Source organism: Vicugna pacos, chromosome 14 (assembly GCF_048564905.1).
Source record: "Vicugna pacos chromosome 14, VicPac4, whole genome shotgun sequence".
Taxonomy (NCBI): Eukaryota; Metazoa; Chordata; class Mammalia; order Artiodactyla; family Camelidae; genus Vicugna; species Vicugna pacos.
The window spans coordinates 21,095,986-21,114,954 of NC_133000.1; the positions used below are offsets into that span (position 1 = coordinate 21,095,986).

The 18,969-nt window shown below is 38.3% G+C and overlaps 2 protein-coding genes across 10 annotated transcripts in view; one reads left to right on the forward strand and one right to left on the reverse strand.

Moving 5' to 3' along the window:
• The window catches only part of NAA16 (N-alpha-acetyltransferase 16, NatA auxiliary subunit), a 57,664-nt gene extending 45,869 nt beyond the window's left edge, over positions 1-11,795 (reverse strand). For 7 of the 8 annotated variants that reach the window (XR_012080034.1, XR_012080035.1, XM_072976322.1 and 4 more), the window contains exons 1-6: positions 11,491-11,795; positions 7,633-7,717; positions 5,959-6,063; positions 4,366-4,523; positions 2,425-2,559; positions 593-746 (exon numbers count right to left, since the gene is read on the reverse strand). Coding sequence is in view for 6 of the 8 variants with exons in the window: in XM_072976322.1 (XP_072832423.1) it covers positions 593-746; positions 2,425-2,559; positions 4,366-4,523; positions 5,959-6,063; positions 7,633-7,717; positions 11,491-11,544 (691 nt within the window). In the remaining 2 variants the exon portion in view is untranslated. Of the gene's footprint in view, positions 1-592; positions 747-2,424; positions 2,560-4,365; positions 4,524-5,096; positions 5,124-5,958; positions 6,064-7,632; positions 7,718-11,490 lie in introns of those variants that run through there. The other variant, XM_072976323.1, reaches the window with a different exon arrangement.
• Positions 11,796-11,870: 75 nt separating this feature from the next.
• MTRF1 (mitochondrial translation release factor 1) overlaps positions 11,871-18,969 on the forward strand; it is a 40,885-nt gene continuing 33,786 nt past the window's right edge. For both annotated transcript variants that reach the window (XM_072976328.1, XM_072976329.1), the window contains exons 1-2: positions 11,871-11,934; positions 14,701-14,782. The gene's annotated coding sequence lies outside the window, so the exon portion shown is untranslated. The remainder of the gene's footprint in view (positions 11,935-14,700; positions 14,783-18,969) is intronic.

The window sequence follows — 18,969 nt, forward strand, 5'->3', positions numbered from 1 at the left end:
TCATGTATAACTGAAAAATTGTACTCTACACTAGAATTTGACACAACATTGTAAAATGACCATTACTCAATAAAAAAATGTTAAAAAAAATTGAACTACAAAGTAAAAAAAAAAGAATATAGAAATTGTTCATCGATCGTACCAAATATGCCACACTGATGCGGGATGTTGAGGGTAGGGGAGTATATGTGTATGGATGGGGAGGGCTGTGTGCAAACTCTCTGTATTTTCTGCTCAATTCTGTTGTGAACCTGAAGCTGCTCTAAAATAATAAAATCTATTTTAAAAAAAAATGGAATCTGGAGTCAAAACCTCTGCACTCAAATCCAGCAGTACGCACCTTACTCAGCTGTGTGACTTGGAGCAAGTCACTTAACCTCCCTGTTCCTCAGTCCCCCATCTCTAAAATGGATTTAACATGTACATCACAGGGTTGTTATGAGGATTACATTCATTAATAATGGATTAATAATAAAAGTGCTTAGAACATTGCCTGAGATACAGTAAGTCTCATTTAAATGTTAGGACAGAATCAAGTATATAGCTTTTATTCTTTTCTTTGAGGCCATTAAAAAACAGCAGTTCAACCTACCTTTAATTTCTTCCACCAGAAGTTTATCACATATTTGTTTCTCATATGTTTCTACATGTTCCAAAGATTCCTGAAATAGATCTGCCTCTCTCATCACTTGATTCTGGTACAGTATCAGTTCACTATATTCATAGTCTATTTTGTTGGGAGGAACCTGAAAAAAAAAAAAAATTAGCTTATATAATTAGATAAAGCAGTTACAGATCTTTAATTGCTTTCTCAGGAAAGTCATTCACACAGACTTAAAAAAGCAATCCAAGAGCAGTTACAAACAGAACAGTGATTAACAGCAAATAAGATTAATATATTCTTTAAAACAAATAAAGAGGTGGGAACTTCTGCCTATGGTAGACTGAAGAGGTCAGCAAATCCCAGCACCAAAAAAAAAAAACAAAAATAAAAAGTGGTTAAAATCATAAAGAAGCGACCAAAAACCTACTAGAACTAATAAAGGAGTTTAGCAGGGTGACAGAATACAAGGTCAATATATGAAAATCAATTACATTTTTATATACAAGCAAAGAACAACCCAAAAATGAAAATTAAAATATAAATAAAAATACAACAAAATTCATTCACAATAGCATCAAAAAGAACAAAATATTTAGGAATAAATTTAAGGAACAAGACCCATACACCAAAGACCATAAAACATGCTGAGAGAAATTAAAGGCCTAAATAAGTGGACAGACATTTTATCCCATGTTCATGGACCAGAATGCTCAATATGGTTTTGACGGCAATTCTTCCCAAATTGATCTAAAAATTTAAGTGCAACCCCTATCATACTCTCAGCAAGCCTTCTAACAGAAATGGACAAGCTACTTCTAAAATTCAAATGGAAATAAAAGGAACCTTGCATCGATAAAAGAATCTTAAAAAGAAGAACAAAGCAGAAAGATAGGCACTTCAAATTTCAAACTTACTAAAAAGTTACAGTAATACAGATAGTGTGTTAGTACCGACAACAGGATAGCTGTATAGATCAGTGGAACAGAATACAAGGTCTAGAAATAAGCCCTTATACTCTGGTCAAGTGACTTTCAACAAAGGTGCCAAGACAGTTCAATAGGGTAAGGGCAGTCTTTTCAGCCAATGATGGTGGGACACTTAAATATCCACATGCAAAAAATAACCTTAGACACACACTCCATACCATACACAAAAACTAACTTAAACTGGATCACAGACCTAAGTAACTGTGAGAACTAAAACTATAAAAGAAATTCTTAGAAGAATAGAAGAAAATCTTCATGATCCTTTGCATAAAAAAAAAAATTGATAAATTGGACATTATCAAAATTGTAAACTTTTCCTCTATACCAACTTCAAAACAGTGTTTACCTCTAAGAAGGGACATGAGAGGACTTCAGCTGTTTCTGTAACATTTTATTTCTTTAAAAAATAATTAAATCTGGAGCAATCATGGCAAAATGTTAACATCTCTCTAATTTCTCTTGACACAGTGTATATTTTTTGTATTTTCTATTTTACATATATATTAAAATGTATTTATTAACATATATTTATATAAAATATAAAGCAATATACACTTGAGAAACAAGTCCCACAGTAACAAAACTATTTTCATCTTTACGTATTTTCTTTCCTTATTCACTTGAATATTGTTAAAATTATAGTATACAAACAATTTTATATAACTTGTTTTATATTAAGAATTCTATGCTTTAGCTTTTCGCAATTATTTCAAAAATTTGTGCAAATTTTCCATAGGTCTGAAAGACTGATTCATGTTTGGGGGTGGAGGCAATACAGAAGTTAAGTATTTCAGTTTGTGAAGGTAGGAGAAAATGTTAACATGAGGTTCTTACTTGCTGAGTTTGTCTAAATTCTTCCAGTAGTTTTAGTGCCATATCATAATCTTTCAGTAAATGGTATGCAATAGCATATCCAATCCAGGAAGTACGCTGTGTTGGGCGCAACTGAAGAAGCTGGTATCTTGTCTCCTTAAAAAAAAAAAAATTCTTTTGAATTTTTTTTTCCTTTTTTAAGTTTTTCTAAAATATAACTTACCAGAGTTCTAAGAAGACATATCTTTAATTCCTTTCTAATTCAATGAACAAACAATATTGAGTCCCAGAACAGAAATATTTTTATGCTCCTTATCTAAATTTAAGTTCTAGAATACTCTGTAAAGCTCACTCTAAGATTGTCTTAGAAAAGCTGTCCTTGGGGCCAATGCTTTTGGGCTGCCTCATAAAATTACCTTTGTATAAAGAAAATTTCATTTGACAACTAAGCAGCTTAGAAGAGAGATGAATACAGCTTTTTATTAAACTAGAATTTGCTGTTTATAAAATTATTATATGAAATTAGACCATATTCACATAATTATAACAGGCCTCAGGGATAGGATGGACACAGTCCGAGAAAACACTCAAACATGTGACTGTACTTTCCTAGCAGAAACACCACTGCTGCCTCTCGAAGACAGCTTAATATCTACAACATTTAAACACCAGAAATTCTACCATGGCTGCCCCAGAAGAATCAAGATACTGTCAGATCAGAAGAAAAGCCAACCTCCCTACACAGCCCCCACTTCCTCATAGCTCTAACCTGCCTCAAAGTCTTGGGCAAGTGCACCTGCTTGGGGGAACAGGGTCACATGAGGAACATTAGCTGCAATGAGTTTTGAAAATGGAGTGTTTAGCTTCCATGGCTATTGTTGGAATGGGTGAAAAACAAGTCCATCAACACTATATGCCACAAGGAGTAACATGATAGGATCTTTTTAAAAAAATGATACCTGCAGCAAAACAACTCAGACAGTATCACTCTTCTGTGTTCACGTGTGTCTGTTCCTTTAAGGCATATGGCAGTAAGCTCTATCACTCTCATCCCTTATTCTCACTGCTGTTTCTGTCACTCCCGTCCTTCTTTAAAGTCTGAGTCAGTTTTCCTCTCTGCCAAATCCTGCCAAACACAACACTGTGGATCACGCATCCAATAACCTCTCTTCTTAGATCCAAGATTTCCTTGTCTTTAGTGATCTCCATCCCGCTTCAGGGACCTACTCCAACAACACACCCCAGACCTTACTGCCACCTAGAAATCATAAATTCAGATCTCTCACTCTCTGGCTACAACTCCCATGCTGCCAACACTCTAAATGAGGAGAGAGGGCATAGCGCAGTGCTGGAACACATGCTTAGCATGCATGAGGTCACCTCCATCAAAAAAAAAAAAAAGGAAATGAAAGAAGACTCATCTAGAGAGAACTGGTAAGCATCAGTGGCCTCCTTCACCTAAGAAAGTGAGAGAATTCCATCTTGGAGATATTGATACCAAGCAGAGTAAGCACATGGAGATGCCCAGAAGGGCTGAAGACAGCAGTTTGAAGAGATCTAGACTACATTTAGAACAAGCTTTCTCACATATTTTGATTTTCTAACCCATAATAAAGCTAATTAATCCTGACATTTAGACTTCAAATCTAAAAGCTGTCTTTACCAGATTTGTAAATATCAAGCCCACAAAGAATCTAGCACAGCATCAGCACATAGGAGATATTCTAGTTTTTTAAAAAGCACTAAATGAATAAACAGTTATCCTTTTTTGATGCTCCAGTATACAGTTCCACAACTATTACTGGGGGGGGAAGATCCCAAGTGACTTTCCCCTTCTACTATACACTGTAATGAACAACCAAATCTACACGATCTTGTCTTAGAGTCACCTCATTCTGAATTCATATGCTTTTAAGCTACATCTATTGTAGAAACATGTACATTCAAGACTAAAGTACTTACTCGGTAACCTTCGAGGTCTCTCATTTGGATCTGTAACAGAGAGAGATCCCTCAAAATTTGCAGATTATCTTTATCTAATTTGAGGGCATTTCGGTAACACTTAATAGCTTCATCATATTTCTTATCAGAACGCTGCAAGAGTCCATACACATGCCAGCCTATTAAGTTAAGGAAACAGACATTCACAGATACTAGAATATACTATGCTACACATCTAATATAAAGCTTACCTTAACAAAAGGGTATTCTGTCTAGGATTTACTGCAGGAAGATCTGGGATCGGAGGGAGGGGGATGGTAAGCAGGTGATAAAAGATGAAACCAGATCACCCTTGACTGACAACTGTTAAATTATTGAAGCTAGGTGATGGGCACATGAGGGTTCATTTTCCTATTTTTGTACATGTTTGAAATTTTCTACAATATGTATTTAAGTAACTGTAGAAAATTATTGGTGAAAATTCTTCACGCTAAAATTCTTCTAGCCTCTACCCCTCACTTTTCCTATACCAGCACCTCAACATTCACTTATTCAACACTGTGTATGGAAACAGAATATATATAAAATTGCAACTATCTTTTAAAACAAGTATATATACTCAATCAATTATAAAACAACATGTAATGATCAGTTAATTCACTAGTGGTATTAAAGACCACAAAAATTAAGGCTTTCTTTAACGTATATTAAAGTCTTAGGATATCTGGAGCCAAAAAAACTATCATACTTACATGCCCTTTCTCTTCATTCTGGGGTAAGCACTGGGATAAAGAAATAAGTATTTAGTATTTTGAGAGAACTCTAGACTAAATACGTGAAAACACCACTAAGACAACTGATGATCAATACTGGCCAATAGCTGGATGAATTAAACATAAAAAATTAAGATACAAGGGCGATATGTGAAAAGCTTGTGAATAAGTAAGTAAAAAGGCAAAACAGACATTAAAATAATTTCAATGATCCCTCCCTAAAAAGTATTTTTATTTTTTTTTACAAACTGGGATACTAACCAAAGAAAAATACAACTACAGGTATCCAATGAAATAAGAGCTAAGTTCCTGGCAACAGAAATCAAGCTGAAGAACCAAAAATATAATATTTAATATTAAATAAAATCTGTGTTAAAACAAGTTTCTTCTAAATTTCTCTTCTAAAATTTCTAAAAGGAAATTTAAGGAACTTTTAAGGAACACAAACTTTACTATACAGGTAAGTCGTTATTTGGAATGGGGAAAGTACCACTCAATATATGGATGTATAGGAAAACAATAATGGGTTTCAAGTCACACATAATTATCAAAGCTCCTTTTCTCTTACGCTAAGCACAACTGATATATAGTGCATAGGGATACTCTTTAAAATATTCCAATTAACAAAAAACAAGGGGTAGGTAACAAATGAAACGAATATTAAAAATATTGATAATTATTGAAACTGAATAATGGGCATACCAAGTTCATTAAATTCTCTCTTCCATATAGGTTTAACTTTTTTCACAGTAAAGTTTTTTTTTTAATTTGAGCTAGAAAAAAACTAGTAAACGGAAAATACATAAATGAAATTAAATATTCAAGTACTGCAAAAGGATACAGACATGACTCTTGACATCATTACGAAGTCCTTTTCGAACAAATTCATATGCTTCTTCTTTTTTTCCTAAACAGTTCAATGTTAATCCTTTCATAGCCAATGTCTCTGAAAAATATTTTAGCCTCTATTTACACATGAAAGATTCAAATTATTCTCTTAACACTATTTTAACAGTATCAATGCTTATATTATTTATTCTTTTAATCCTATAGTTAGAAGAACTTCTTTCCAAATACAAAAAAGTAAAAGTATATTTCTGTATTTATTTAAAGCTTAGCCTGAGTCCTCTTCTGAAATTCTTTGGCTAGGACTGAGTTGGTAAAAAGCTCTCTGTCTATTTGAAGACTCTATAAAGGAGGTTAATATTATTCTGCTGAAAAAAGCAACACAGCAGAGTTCTGAGTCCTGCTGAGTTAAATCTACTGCAGGGGACCAGAGCCTTTATCTGATTAAGAATCAAATCATCTGATTTATACCCCGCAAATCACTCAATCTACCTTACAGAGATGTATTCCATTGCACCTTACTCAATATTGGAACAGATATCATTTTTGGCTGCAAGTTTATTCCAATGAATTTCAGGTAGTCAACTTAACATCAATTTGCATTTGAAAAGCACAACACTGGACTATGGGAGTGGCAACTTAAGGATATGTTTAAGGTAGTTAATGAAAATGGTTTAGAATGAAATAATTATCAGTATAATCCACAAGAAGGAAATCAGGTAAGAACAATGGTTTTCAAACTGATCTCTGTGGGACTCTGTTTTTCAGAACATGATCAGCCAGCAGTCCAGGCCCCTCTGACCAAATATCTTATTTTATCTGTTTCTACATAATGGATTTCCCCACAAGCTCCCATTGGAAGAGTTCCATTGCTAAATAGCTTGAAAACAAGCTTTAATTTCTAAAATTCTATGAAATGAAGACTTCTTTCCATTTCCGTCAAAGAATGTTTAAAACATTATTAAAAAGCTGAGCAGGGTCAGCCTATTTTCCAAATACGCTGGTCTCAAGAATTGTTCAAGTCAATATTCAAAGACTCAATTAGCTTTGCTCTGCTACAGGACCATAATTTACATGTCTAACCTGATCCATCCTTTTACCAAACACAGACCACAAGTGAAAAAGGATGAGACAAGCAAATAAAGACTTAATATTAACATCTAGGGTTGTGCTAGAAAAACCACCTGATATCCAATGGTAAATCAGTAGTATCATATTTATCTAGGAAGGTCAGAAGATATATAAAAAAGACATCTTCCAAAACATAAACATTTAACTGTATCTTCACACAACTTTGGTGTTGCAAATATTGTACTAATTTTATACATAAGAAATTAAAGGATAAACATAAGTTCTAGTCAAAGGAATAAATGAAATCAAGTCTATAAGAATTACAAGTATATACTTCAATAATTCATCAATAGATCAACCAACCACTTCTCATCTAAAAGTAAAGATTTCACACATACCTAAGCAGAATACAAGTAAAGTAACCTAGAATGAGACTGATATAAGGCATAACTAAAAATGTTAAACATTTTTACACTCTAATAAAGAGCTACCAAGCCATGGAATCTGGGAAGTGTTCTTCTTTCACTGTTAGGAACCCTTTCCACCTGAGTTTGGAATTCAATTTCCCCAAAGTAATCTCTCACAAATGAGATAATACCTCCATGTTCAGCAAATTTTGGATTCGAAAGAATCATCTTGCAAAACTTGAGGCCATTTTTGTACTGCTTCTGTTCATAGCATTTCTGTAAAGGAATGCAAACAAAAATTATTATATAAAATGAATATACCTGGAGCAACTTTTCACCGCATTATATAAATTCTAAATTGAAGATCCAAAATTAGGCCTAAAGCATGAGACGGAAAGGTTTTATATCAATTTATATCACTTATAACACGAAGTGTATTTCTGTTACCTACTCCTTGCCAAACTGTTCTGGTATCTGAGTATTTTCACTTTTACAGAAAATAAAGAAAAAAAGCACTTTAATTGTCAACCAACACACTGCTGCAGCTTTCTTTTATTCAAAATCCGAAAACAAAAACCGATGTGATAACAACCCAGAAAAATACTAGAAACTGCATTAAAAGCCTTTGCTACTTCGACAATGGAACCTAGGCATATACACCAAAAAATACTGCCATTTATTGAGCAACTTATATGTGTCTGTACAAACCTCATTATAACTCATAACAACTGCTTAAGGTAGGTGTTATTACCTCTACCTTACAGGTGTATAAACTGAAACTTCATAAAATTTAAAAGGTCATAAAATTTGTTCATAAGTGGCTCAGGTCAGTTGCAAACTTTGGTCTGACTCCAAAGACCACCGTCTTTCCATCACCAGTCTAACACAAGTGTGAGCAACTTCTTTATTGCTAAATGCCACCAGCCAGGCTCAGTAATCAGTGCCTGTCCTCCAGTCATTAACCAGGATAACACCTCTCACTCTCACTTATGTGGTAGTGGGTGTTCTTTCTAGGAATCAACAGGCCAACCTTATCCCGGGCCTCTACACTTGTGTTCCTTCTACCTGAAATGTTCTTCCCCAGATCTTCCCACAGCTGATTCCTCATCACCTGAGTTTCACATATCATCCACCTGACCACTCACTCTAACACTGCCAGCCTCTCCACCACCCGCCCCCAACACACACACTCTCTGTCGTATTACTCTATTTTCTACACAGCCCTATCACTTCCTCACATTCTCACTTATTTTTGTACTTACTTAGTGTCTATCTTCCCCACCATACTGTGAGCTCCATGAGAACAGAGATCTTGCCTATTTAAAACATGGCTGCATCCTCAGGTTCTAGACAATTAAGTACTGTTTAATATCCAGTCAATATATACAGCCTTCTAAGTTCAAAGTAAAACAGCACCAGCAAAGGAGGAGAAAGTGATCAATTCTTGCAACACGGGTGAGATGTGGAGGGGAAAATTAGAAGAGCGTTCATAGAAAAAAAGTCTTTAAATTGAGGCTTCTTAATTGCCCTTGTGGAAGAGAAATTAGTGGTTGGGAGAGAAAGACAGGCGAGAAACCTAAATTTTGAACCATGTGAATATATTACCTATTCCAAAAATATTTAAAATAAAAATTAAAAAAAAATCTGAGTTTGACTACAGGAGGTCAGCTGACAATGACAAGAAGAAAAAACAAGTTATTAGGGAGGAGAAAAAAAAGAGAAATTTTTTTTTCTGCCTTATCAACTCATCTGGAAGTAAAATCATACCAGCAGTAACAGTAATACTAATAGTTAACACTTATTGGAAGCATTTACTATGTGTCAGGCACTGTTCTCATTTAACCCTTATTTAAACCCCAGGAAAGTCTATGAGATACACGTTAGCTCCATTTTAGATGCAGAGACTGAGGTACAGTTACTGAGTTTACACAGCTAGGAAGTGTCAGAGCCATAATTCAAATCCAGGTAGTCATCTCCAAGTATCCAAGACTTTTAGGTTAAAGAAAAGTCTTAAATTCAGTAAGGAATATATACTTAGTAGAGAAAATAGATTCTAGTTTCAACTTTGCTACCAATCAGACAGAGAACATTAGACACTTAGTCATATATCATTCCTGGGTTTGACTGTCTCATCTGTGAAAGAGGGAATGGAGTATTTCCAAAACTCAACAGAATATAGTGCTAACAGCCAGTTTGGAGACTGAGATGGGCAGATATAAGCCATGCGGAACATGTGATAAGCAAGCTAGTGAGTTAGTATGGCTGAGTTTAAGTACAATGATAATTAATTCAAAAAAAAATTACTGTTGCTGGCAAAGCACTTTGGCCAACCAAACTTTAAAGAATGATTTTATTATAGAGCCTTCTGTTTGCTATGGAATTTGGTAGAGCAAAATTTCACTCACATGTACCGCAACTGTGAGATGATAAAGTCATCCATTTCTGTAGCACCCTCCTAAAGTCAACTAACCTTATAATAAACATTACATATGCAGACAAAAATGTTCAGCATTTCCCAATTTATTTAGGGATAAAGTTAACTCAGCAACGGTTTTAGGTTTTTTTTTTATAACTAGGGTATAATAAATCACATAGCGCTTTTTTTTAATACTGATAACATGATTTGAACTAAACAAACACCCCAGCAGAAAGGGGCAAAAAAGCTCACTTCTCCAATTCCATATTGTGTAAAATATAAGGGTATTAGAAAAATGAAAGCAAAATAAAGAAAAAATATATATACAAAGTCAAGTGAAGCAATCTGCCACAATGCTTTAACCAGATTTTTTGGTTTATACACCTGTTTCTCATTATTTGCTCAACACTAACCATCGTATAAAATTAAGACTTAACAATTCATCCCATCTCCTATGCATCTTTTTTTAAAACATTCTGAAGCCTAAGTGTAAAGTTTCTATTAGCTTGATTTCTAAGATTTTTCATCTGCAGTTGATAATACTTTTCTTGATTTATTTTTTTATTTTGGGGGGTAGATTTTTTTTTTAATGGAGGTACTGGGGATTGAACCCAGGACCTTGTACATGCTAAGCATGCTCTCTACCACTGAGCTATGCCCGCCCCCCCCCCCAGTTGATAATACTTTTAAAACCATGCTAAACTTAGTATTTTAGCTACAATAAACGTAAGCAACAGCTAATAGTCACATCATCAACACAACCGGGGATTAATTAACAAATACACCGTTAAAACCTAAACGCTTGTCTTTAGATGACTGACAGACGGCTATCTATTGACCATGTAAGTTTCAAATCTACGGTAGTGGCTACCAGTGTATGCCGAGCAGCGCGAAGGCATGCTGGCTCTCCTGCCTGCAAGAATGGAACCTGGAAAACCGTGAAGACACCAGGACGCTGACACACAACCTACAGCAAACTCCCCTCTCGGCCGGCCGTGGTCATTACGGGGTCATTACTCAGGTTTCCGCTCGGAAACGAAGCAAATGCTCCGCTCAAGTGCAACGCCAGCCCGTCCGCGCGGCTTTAATCACTTAGTCACGGCAAGGCCTGCGCCAGTTAGAAGCAACCTGAGCTGTGTTCGACTGTGTAACTTAGCTCGAGTCACAAAGAGGGTCAGAACGGCACACCAGAAAGGGGCACACTCTCCCAAACGGAGGCTTGGCCTGTGAGGGTTTCGTTTCCCCGTAACGGGTATAAATCGTACCCCACCCACCCCAGGATCGCTCCCGCTTTCGCAGGTGTCAAGGCGCAGCTGATTCAACACAAAGCCGTGAACCAACACCTGGACGCAGGGAGGCTGGGGCGCACTGGGGGAGGAGGCGAGGCCGGCCGTGGCTGGCGCGCCCTCGCCCGGGGTGACTGCGGCGGGAAGTCTCTGGAAGGGACGGCCACGGAAGGAGGAGAGCCGGGTGGCGGCCGGGCGGAGGCGGCGGTCGGGTCGTGCCGGCTCGCACATAAACAAAGAACCCGGCGCGGCCGAGCCCCGCCGCGCAGGCGCCGTCGCCGCCGGACGGCTCGCCGCGCCAGGCCCGGGGCTGCAGGAGGTCTGCGGCGCGGCCGCCGGCCACTCACCAAGACGCGCTTGAAGAGGTTGCTCTCCTTGGGTGGCAGCTGCACGTTCGGCATCGCGGCTGGCGGGGAGGCTGGGCGCCCGCGCGCACCGTTCCGTGGGATGGGCACTGGGACGAGCTGCAGCTAAGAGTTGGGCTGCGGGCGACGGATCAGTTCATTGGCCTGGGGCTGGGGCTGGGCAGCCTGGGCAGGGCTGGCGGGCAGGGTTGTCATGGAAAAAGAAAGCTGTCTGGGCAGGATCCCCGGAGCTGCAGCCTGGCTTTGGGGCCAGCGGCGGTGGCTCCCGCGCGTGGCAAGATGGCAGCCAGGGCCCGCCCCCTCGACCGAAGCGGCTTGCGCATGCGCGGGGCGCCCGGCCGCGAGGAGCGCGGGGGCGGGTGACGGGCGACCGCTTCTGTCACCAGCACCTCGGCCCCGGGTGGGTCTCGTGCACCGTACCCCCTCGTAAGTCGCTGCCTTGTATTGGGCTCTGCTTGTTGGGCTTGTGGTCCAAGATACTGTTAGTTACATCAGACTCTGACTTTCTTGATTTCTCTCCGCTCAGGAATTTGAACAGTGCTCGACTCAAAAGTACATTTCTTGATGTAGAACGAACTTGTTTTCCTACTTTACCCCTTCGACTTAGATTTCGAGAGAAGCGTTTTCTTTTCATGGCAGACCAAAGACGTATTCACCGGACTTGGGCAGGACTTGAAACTGGGCAATATGAAAGCACGTTTGAAGTGTCAGAAAAAAAGTATTCTCAGCAGTTTAGAACACCTAACACTGTAATTGAGAATTATGGTGGTTTTATGGGGCTGCTGATTCTCTCAGCCTACCTACTCTTTCTCCTTAAACTGCTCCACTTTATAAAAGCCATTTGATGATAGAAACAGGATTCAAACCCAGGCTCTTCCAACTCTGGGGCACTCTCTGCCGTATATAAAAAGCAGCATATTGATAGAAATATGTGAGCCTAGGAAGACAAATACAGTTGACAAGAATAGCTGTACATACCGTGTAAGTTTAGTATTAAGGAATATGTAAATATTAGGTACATAAACTTATTGATAACATGTGGATCTTCATTTATGCATATTTGTGAGACTACAGGGTAATTGGTGTATAGTTGCATTTAATGGGCTGTAGTCAGAGCCAGGTTGGGCTCACTTTATTTTTTTCTTCCCTATAGCCTGAGTTGATTGGTGATGGGAGAAAGTATCTCAGAGTCTTTTAAATAGGGAAGGAACTGTTATTAAAGGAGATGGGGAGGTCGGGGGGAGGGGAGGTATAGTTCAGTGGTAGAATGCCTCCTTAGCATGCACAAGGTCCTGGGTTCATCCCCAGTACCATTAAATAAATAAATTTAATTACCAACCCCCTACCCCCACCAAAAAAAAGGGAAGGTCCAGAAGCGCTTATGTGTTCTGGACAGAAACTAGGCTCCCCAAACCTTTAGGAAGTAGACAAGGAAGGCTACGTGGGAAACTCGGCTGAGTGGCACCTGAGGTCTTAGTCTCCTTGACACCTAGCAGGGAAGGGCAGAGGAATTGGCTCACAGCATCCTCAGACCCAACCACTCCCATAGTCCTACCCACTGTTCACCGTGGCATTATGGATTCCTGAAAATTCTTTGGCTCCCAATTTATCTACATGCTTGGGAAGAGCTGAAGTTCCAGTGCTGCAGTCAGGTTATCCATTGATTCTCCCCAAGCTGGAGGACCTGGACTTTTCTGGAACGTACCTCAACCAGCTCAAGCCACTCAGCCTCACCTCTAGACCAATTTCAAAATGACAAATTGAAAAAAAAATAGAAGAGGGGAACCTAGCATAGTACCAAATGTAAATGAGACAAGTTATGTTTATCTTTTACGAAAGTTTCCCGTAGGCATAGTCGAGCCTAACTTATGACAGATCATTACCTGTCCCCACTCTCTCTGGTGGCTGCTAGATCTTCACCGTGGCTCTCTCCCGCCCCTAAATCGGTCAGGTGCTTCTGGTTCTTCATTTGCAGTCTGCAGCTTCCCACCCACAGCTAAATATCCCCCCGGCACAGTCTCCCCAGCATCTCCCAGGAAGGCAAAGGAAATCTGCGATCGCAGACACTGAGAAGTGGGTAGTTATAAATACTGGTATTTAATATTTCCCTCATCTGTCTTTCACACACAGTAATAAATGATGCAGGAATACCTCGGTTGTCTACACTAGGATGGGGGTGAGGGGATAGGTAGGGGGAATTGAAAGGAATGTCAGTAGCTGCTGGTAATTGTCAGCCTGAACCTTGGAGTGTCTAAAAGACACCATACAAGCACAGTCAGAGAGCCGGGATTAGCTGTGGCTATACTTTTATTACTGAATTCCTGTTTAGTCTTGAGCAAATCTTATTTCCACCTTTCAACAGAAAATGGGGTTATAATAACATTATTGTAATCTTTCACAGCGGGGTTATGTGAATGTAGTGCTTAGTCATTTCTAAGCCCATAGGAAAAAACAAACGCATTGTAAATCTGAACTTCGCTGTCCCTCGGGAAGAATGCTGAAGCCCCGGGTGGCCACCACCCAGATGTTCTCTCCTGGTGCTTCAGGCAGGGTGCACCTCCTTTGGAATCCTGCACTCAGTAAAATCATGGTAGCGGCACCTGTAAAGACCTGAACAGTCCCGAAGCACTTTTTACATACAGGATATGCGCCATTGGTTCTCCCGCAAAGCCTAGTAGAGCCAGGGAGAAAAGAATCTGGAAAAGGATGTTCCCCACCTCACATACATAGCATATCTTACAAAGCCAGCTGACAGGGTAAAATCAAGTCATTTGCTGCTATTGTCACCACCAACTGAACCACGTAATTAAAGGCTGATAGAAAAGAACTCATCAGATTGCGAAACGTTCCTCTCTCTTCTCCCTTCTGTGCTCTTGTTTCAGAAGCAAGGGCACTTCATTCCTCCCTGGGAGTGCTGGATTCCACCTCCTTTGGCTTTTCCTAAACTTTTACTCATTGGTTATTCCTCCCCACTATTTGCATTTTTTCTCTCCTGGTGTTTATATTCTCTGGGAAGAGGCAGACAAACACAGAAAGAAACAAGAAATTCCTTCCAGACTGTGGTAAGTCCTGGGGAGGAAATAAAACAAGGTCAAGTGAGGGCAATGGGAGTTGACGACTGAACTATATACTTTACTGTTTCTACCACTTGAGCTATACCCTCCCCACTGAGAACTACATACTTTAAACCAGGTGCTCAGGAATGATCTAGAACGGCCTCTGGAGAGATGATGCTGTGAACAGAGATGGAAAGGATGAGAAGGGAACCATCCAGGTAAGAAGCTGGGACAGCACATTTCAGAGTAGGGGACACGCCCTAATACAGTAACATGATGGGCATGGTCAGGTAAGAACTACAGGGTCAAGGAGGTGCGCAGAGGGTCACGGGGAGAGGGAAGTTGTGCATAGTTCAGTCGAAACCGTAGGGCCAGTTTGTCCAGGGCTTGCCATCTCAGGCAGTGTGGTTTGGTTTAGTCTTCTAAATTCAATGGGAATCCATTGAAGCATTTTAAGCAGGAAAGTAACGTGATCTGATTTATTTTTTTTAAAGGTCACTCTGAAAGAGAAAATGGGGTTTCTTCTAGGAAAGTGGCAGTCCTAATCTAATCCTCTTTAAGATTTGGCTTCTGCCCTTTTTGAAAATGGTCTCTGAAATATCACCCAATTCATTTGTTCTGTACTTTGTTACAAGACTGTCCGTCACACTGTAACTAACAAAAATATCTGTGGCCAAATCCAAAGATTGTTTTCAGTCCACAGTTTCCTTAACCTCTTTATTTCACACAGTGGGCCACCCTGTCCTTGACTTTTTCTGCCTTAGGTCACCAAGACCCAGCAGAATCTTGGATTTCTTCTTGTCCCTCCTCTTAGTCCTTCTCTGGGTCCTCCATCATCTCCTCTTCCTTCTAAATGTTGATTGTCCAGACAGTTCAGCTTTTCTTCTTCAACAACAGCAATGAAACATGTTCATTGAGCACCTGCTACTCATCAGCAAAATGGAGTGAAATCTCCTGCTTCCATAGCCTCCATTAGTAACAGCAGATTACAAATCTGTCTCCAGTTTCAAGCCCTCTTTGGTCTCTTCACCTGCATGTCCACTTCTTTGTTAAATATCTCCATCTAGGTGTCTTATTAGCATTTTCTACTTGAATAGTAAAAATAAAATATAACATCTTCCCATCAAACCAGTCCAAGTCCTGACTCCTCTATTTTTCTTAATGACACCACTCTTATAGTTACAATTTTCTGATCAACTTTGACTCCTCTTTATTATTTCCCACATCCAAGTTGCCTAGTCCTTTAGATTCTAGATCCATCACATTTCTCCCTTTTCTCCCCTGCTTTCTATTCCAACTCTACCTTAAAATTAAATATTGCAGAGACTAATCACCTCTTAACTCTACTTTCAGGCTCTCTCCTCTCCACTTCTTTCTTCCTTTCTTTTTTTAATGGAGGTGCTGGAGATTGAACCCAGAACCTCGTGCATGGCAAGCATGCATTCTACCACTGAGCTATACCCTCCTCGGACCTCTCCATTTCATTTTGCGTGTTGTTCTAGATTTGTCTTTTCTATCCGAATTTTTAAATGGGTCACTTAGTGTATCAAAACTTTCAATGGCCCCTGACTGTATAGAACTCAGTCTCTTCTCAGATTTTTCTCTCCTCGAGCAGTGGAAACAGTGGGTACAGCAGGTCCAGTATTTTCTGAACTCCATACTTTTGCTAAACCTGATAGTTTTATGAGCTTGTTCTCCTATCAGCCTAATTTTTATCTTTTCCAGTCCTTCATCTCAAAGGCATTATCTTTCATAAGATCTTTCCAACCCTGTTCAGTAGATCTGATCCAGTAGATCTGATCTCTTCTGTTAATTTACATAGCACTTTGTCCTTTTTTTATGCCTTTGTCTTACTCTGTTTTATGTTTTATAAATTGTCAGTTGTTTGAAGACAGTGGTTCTCAACCTGGGCTGCACTTTTGTATAACCTAAGGAGCTTAAAAAACTACTGATGTCTGAATCCTGGGACACTGTGTATTCCCTGTGTTTTACGGTTGGTTCTCAAAAAATAAAAAATCTTTGTTGCATTAATCATCTTCCAGTAGGACATAGCATAGTACCTTATGGGCAGCATAGCATCAAAAACGTATTTGTTAAATTGAATGGCAATTGTTTTCACCTCCTCAAGGAAAGTAATTTATCATCTTTTGCCAAAGAGATTTCAAATTTGGAACTTGTATCTTGCACCCCAGAACTGTAAAACGAAGTGTGAATAATAAATTGGTATAATACAAGGAAAGATTCAGCAATATTATAAGAGATGTGATTGAGATTATATGGGAGTTTAAAGGAAGAACTGTGCTGAGGAGGATGAACTGGTCTATAAAAGATGCAGAGTGCTTGGCACATAGTAGGTATTCAATAAGTACTGGTTTGACAAAGATAATTTCAATGAATTGCACTCCAGGCAGAGGAATCAGTATTGTCAAGAAAAATTGTGAGATATTGAAATGATGGCAAAAAAGATTATAGAAATTCCTGCTAAGTTAACTGTTTTTCATTGCTTTTGAGCTATTTTACAACACTTTAAGATTGTAGACAACTGCTAACAATGCAAATGATTCTTGTCCCTAGAAATGCAAATTTGTATAACAGATGCAAATGATTATTGTCTTGTATATATATTGACCAATTTTTCATCTTTTTAAAATTTTATTTTTATTATTTTTTTTATTGAAGTATAGTCAGTTTACAATGTTGTGTAAATTTCTGGGGTACAGCATCAGTTCAGTCATATGTATACATACATATATTCATTTTCATATTCTTTTTCTTTATAGGTTACTATAAGATACTGAATATAGTTCTCTGCAGTTTTTCTTCTTTTAAATAAATTGGTTTCAGCATTCTTTATGGTGTATTTATGTTTTCTCTTGGGATTTTTGTTTAACAAATTATAACATCCCTCATTAATGAACGGTTAATTAATTAAAAATTTTGTTGTACATTTGACAGTTGACAGTTGTACATTTCCTACTTGTACAAAAGTCATAATCTTACCTTTAAAAAATATCCTTTGGCAATATGAACAAAAAAGACAATTTTGAAAGTATGTTTTGGGGGAAATAAGGAGTTATCTGGTTGAGCTGCAACATGAGATTCTTGGAGGATGTCACAACAAAAGAAAGAGTCTGGAGATTGGAGTCAGATCATGGAGAGTTGGGAGAATGATATGCCAGTTACTGAGAGAGAAAGTACAGGAGGCAGAATCAAGGTCATAGTGCAGCCCAGCCTTCTTGGTTCAAATACCTTTGGCCATTAGACTATCCCTTGGGCACAATCTTGAGCAAGTCGTCTAGCTATGCTGTGCCTCTGCAATTCATAGGGTTGTTAAGAGGACTGAGTGGGTTAGTTAAATGTGAAACATTTAGAACACTACCTGGTAAAGAACAAGTACTTGGTGAATGTTTACCTGAAATGCTTGGACCAAATGTTTTCAAACTTCAGGTTATTTTGGATTTATAATGGTAAATACACATTTACGTTACATAGCACTCTCAGCAGAATCTGGGGTAGCTCTCTGTAATCCAACACATAAATATTTCTTCAGTAAAATATATGAATATTCATTCCAAGTGAAATAAATACAAATATAAATGGCCTCACTTCAGACTCAGTTGGCTTACCTGCCAAGCTTGTTAGGGCAGGTTTGCCCATTAAATGAGTTACAAAAAAAAAAAATCCTTCTGTTTCCAGAGATTTGGGGGGGGGGTAGGTAGATAATTAAATTTATTTATTTATTTGTTTGTTTTTTAATGGAGGTACTGGGGATTGAACCCAGGACCTCGTGCATGCTAAGCACGTGCTCCACCACTGAGCTATATCCTTCCCCCTTAGTTTTCAGAGATTTTTGATTTTTGAATTGAAAATAAGCTTTTTCAGAGCTTTGGGTATTTGAGAATTGCAGAGAATTGCTGTATTACTAAAAAGATAAGATTGAAATAGAATTTGGAAATCCTGGAAATTGTTCAGAAACCAAGCTTTTTTCTTTTTTCTTTTTATATATATATATATATATTTTTTTAATTGGGGTATAGTCAGTTTACAATGTTGTGTCAATTTCTGGTGTACAGCATAATGTTTCAGTCATACCTATATTCGTTTTCATATTCTTTTTCATTATAGGTTACTACAAGATATTGAATATAGTTCCTTGTGCTATACAAAAGAAACTTTTCTATTTTATATACAATAGTTTGTATCTGCAAATCTAACTCCCAATTTATCCCTTCCCATCTTATTTTCCCCTTGTTACCATAAGTTTGTTTTCTATGTCTGTGAGTCTGTTTCTGTTTTGCAAATAAGTTCATTTGGGTTTTTTTTTTTTAAGATTCCACATATAGGTGATATGATATGGTATTTTTCTTTCTCTTTCTGGCTTACTTCACTTAGAATGAATTTGCTT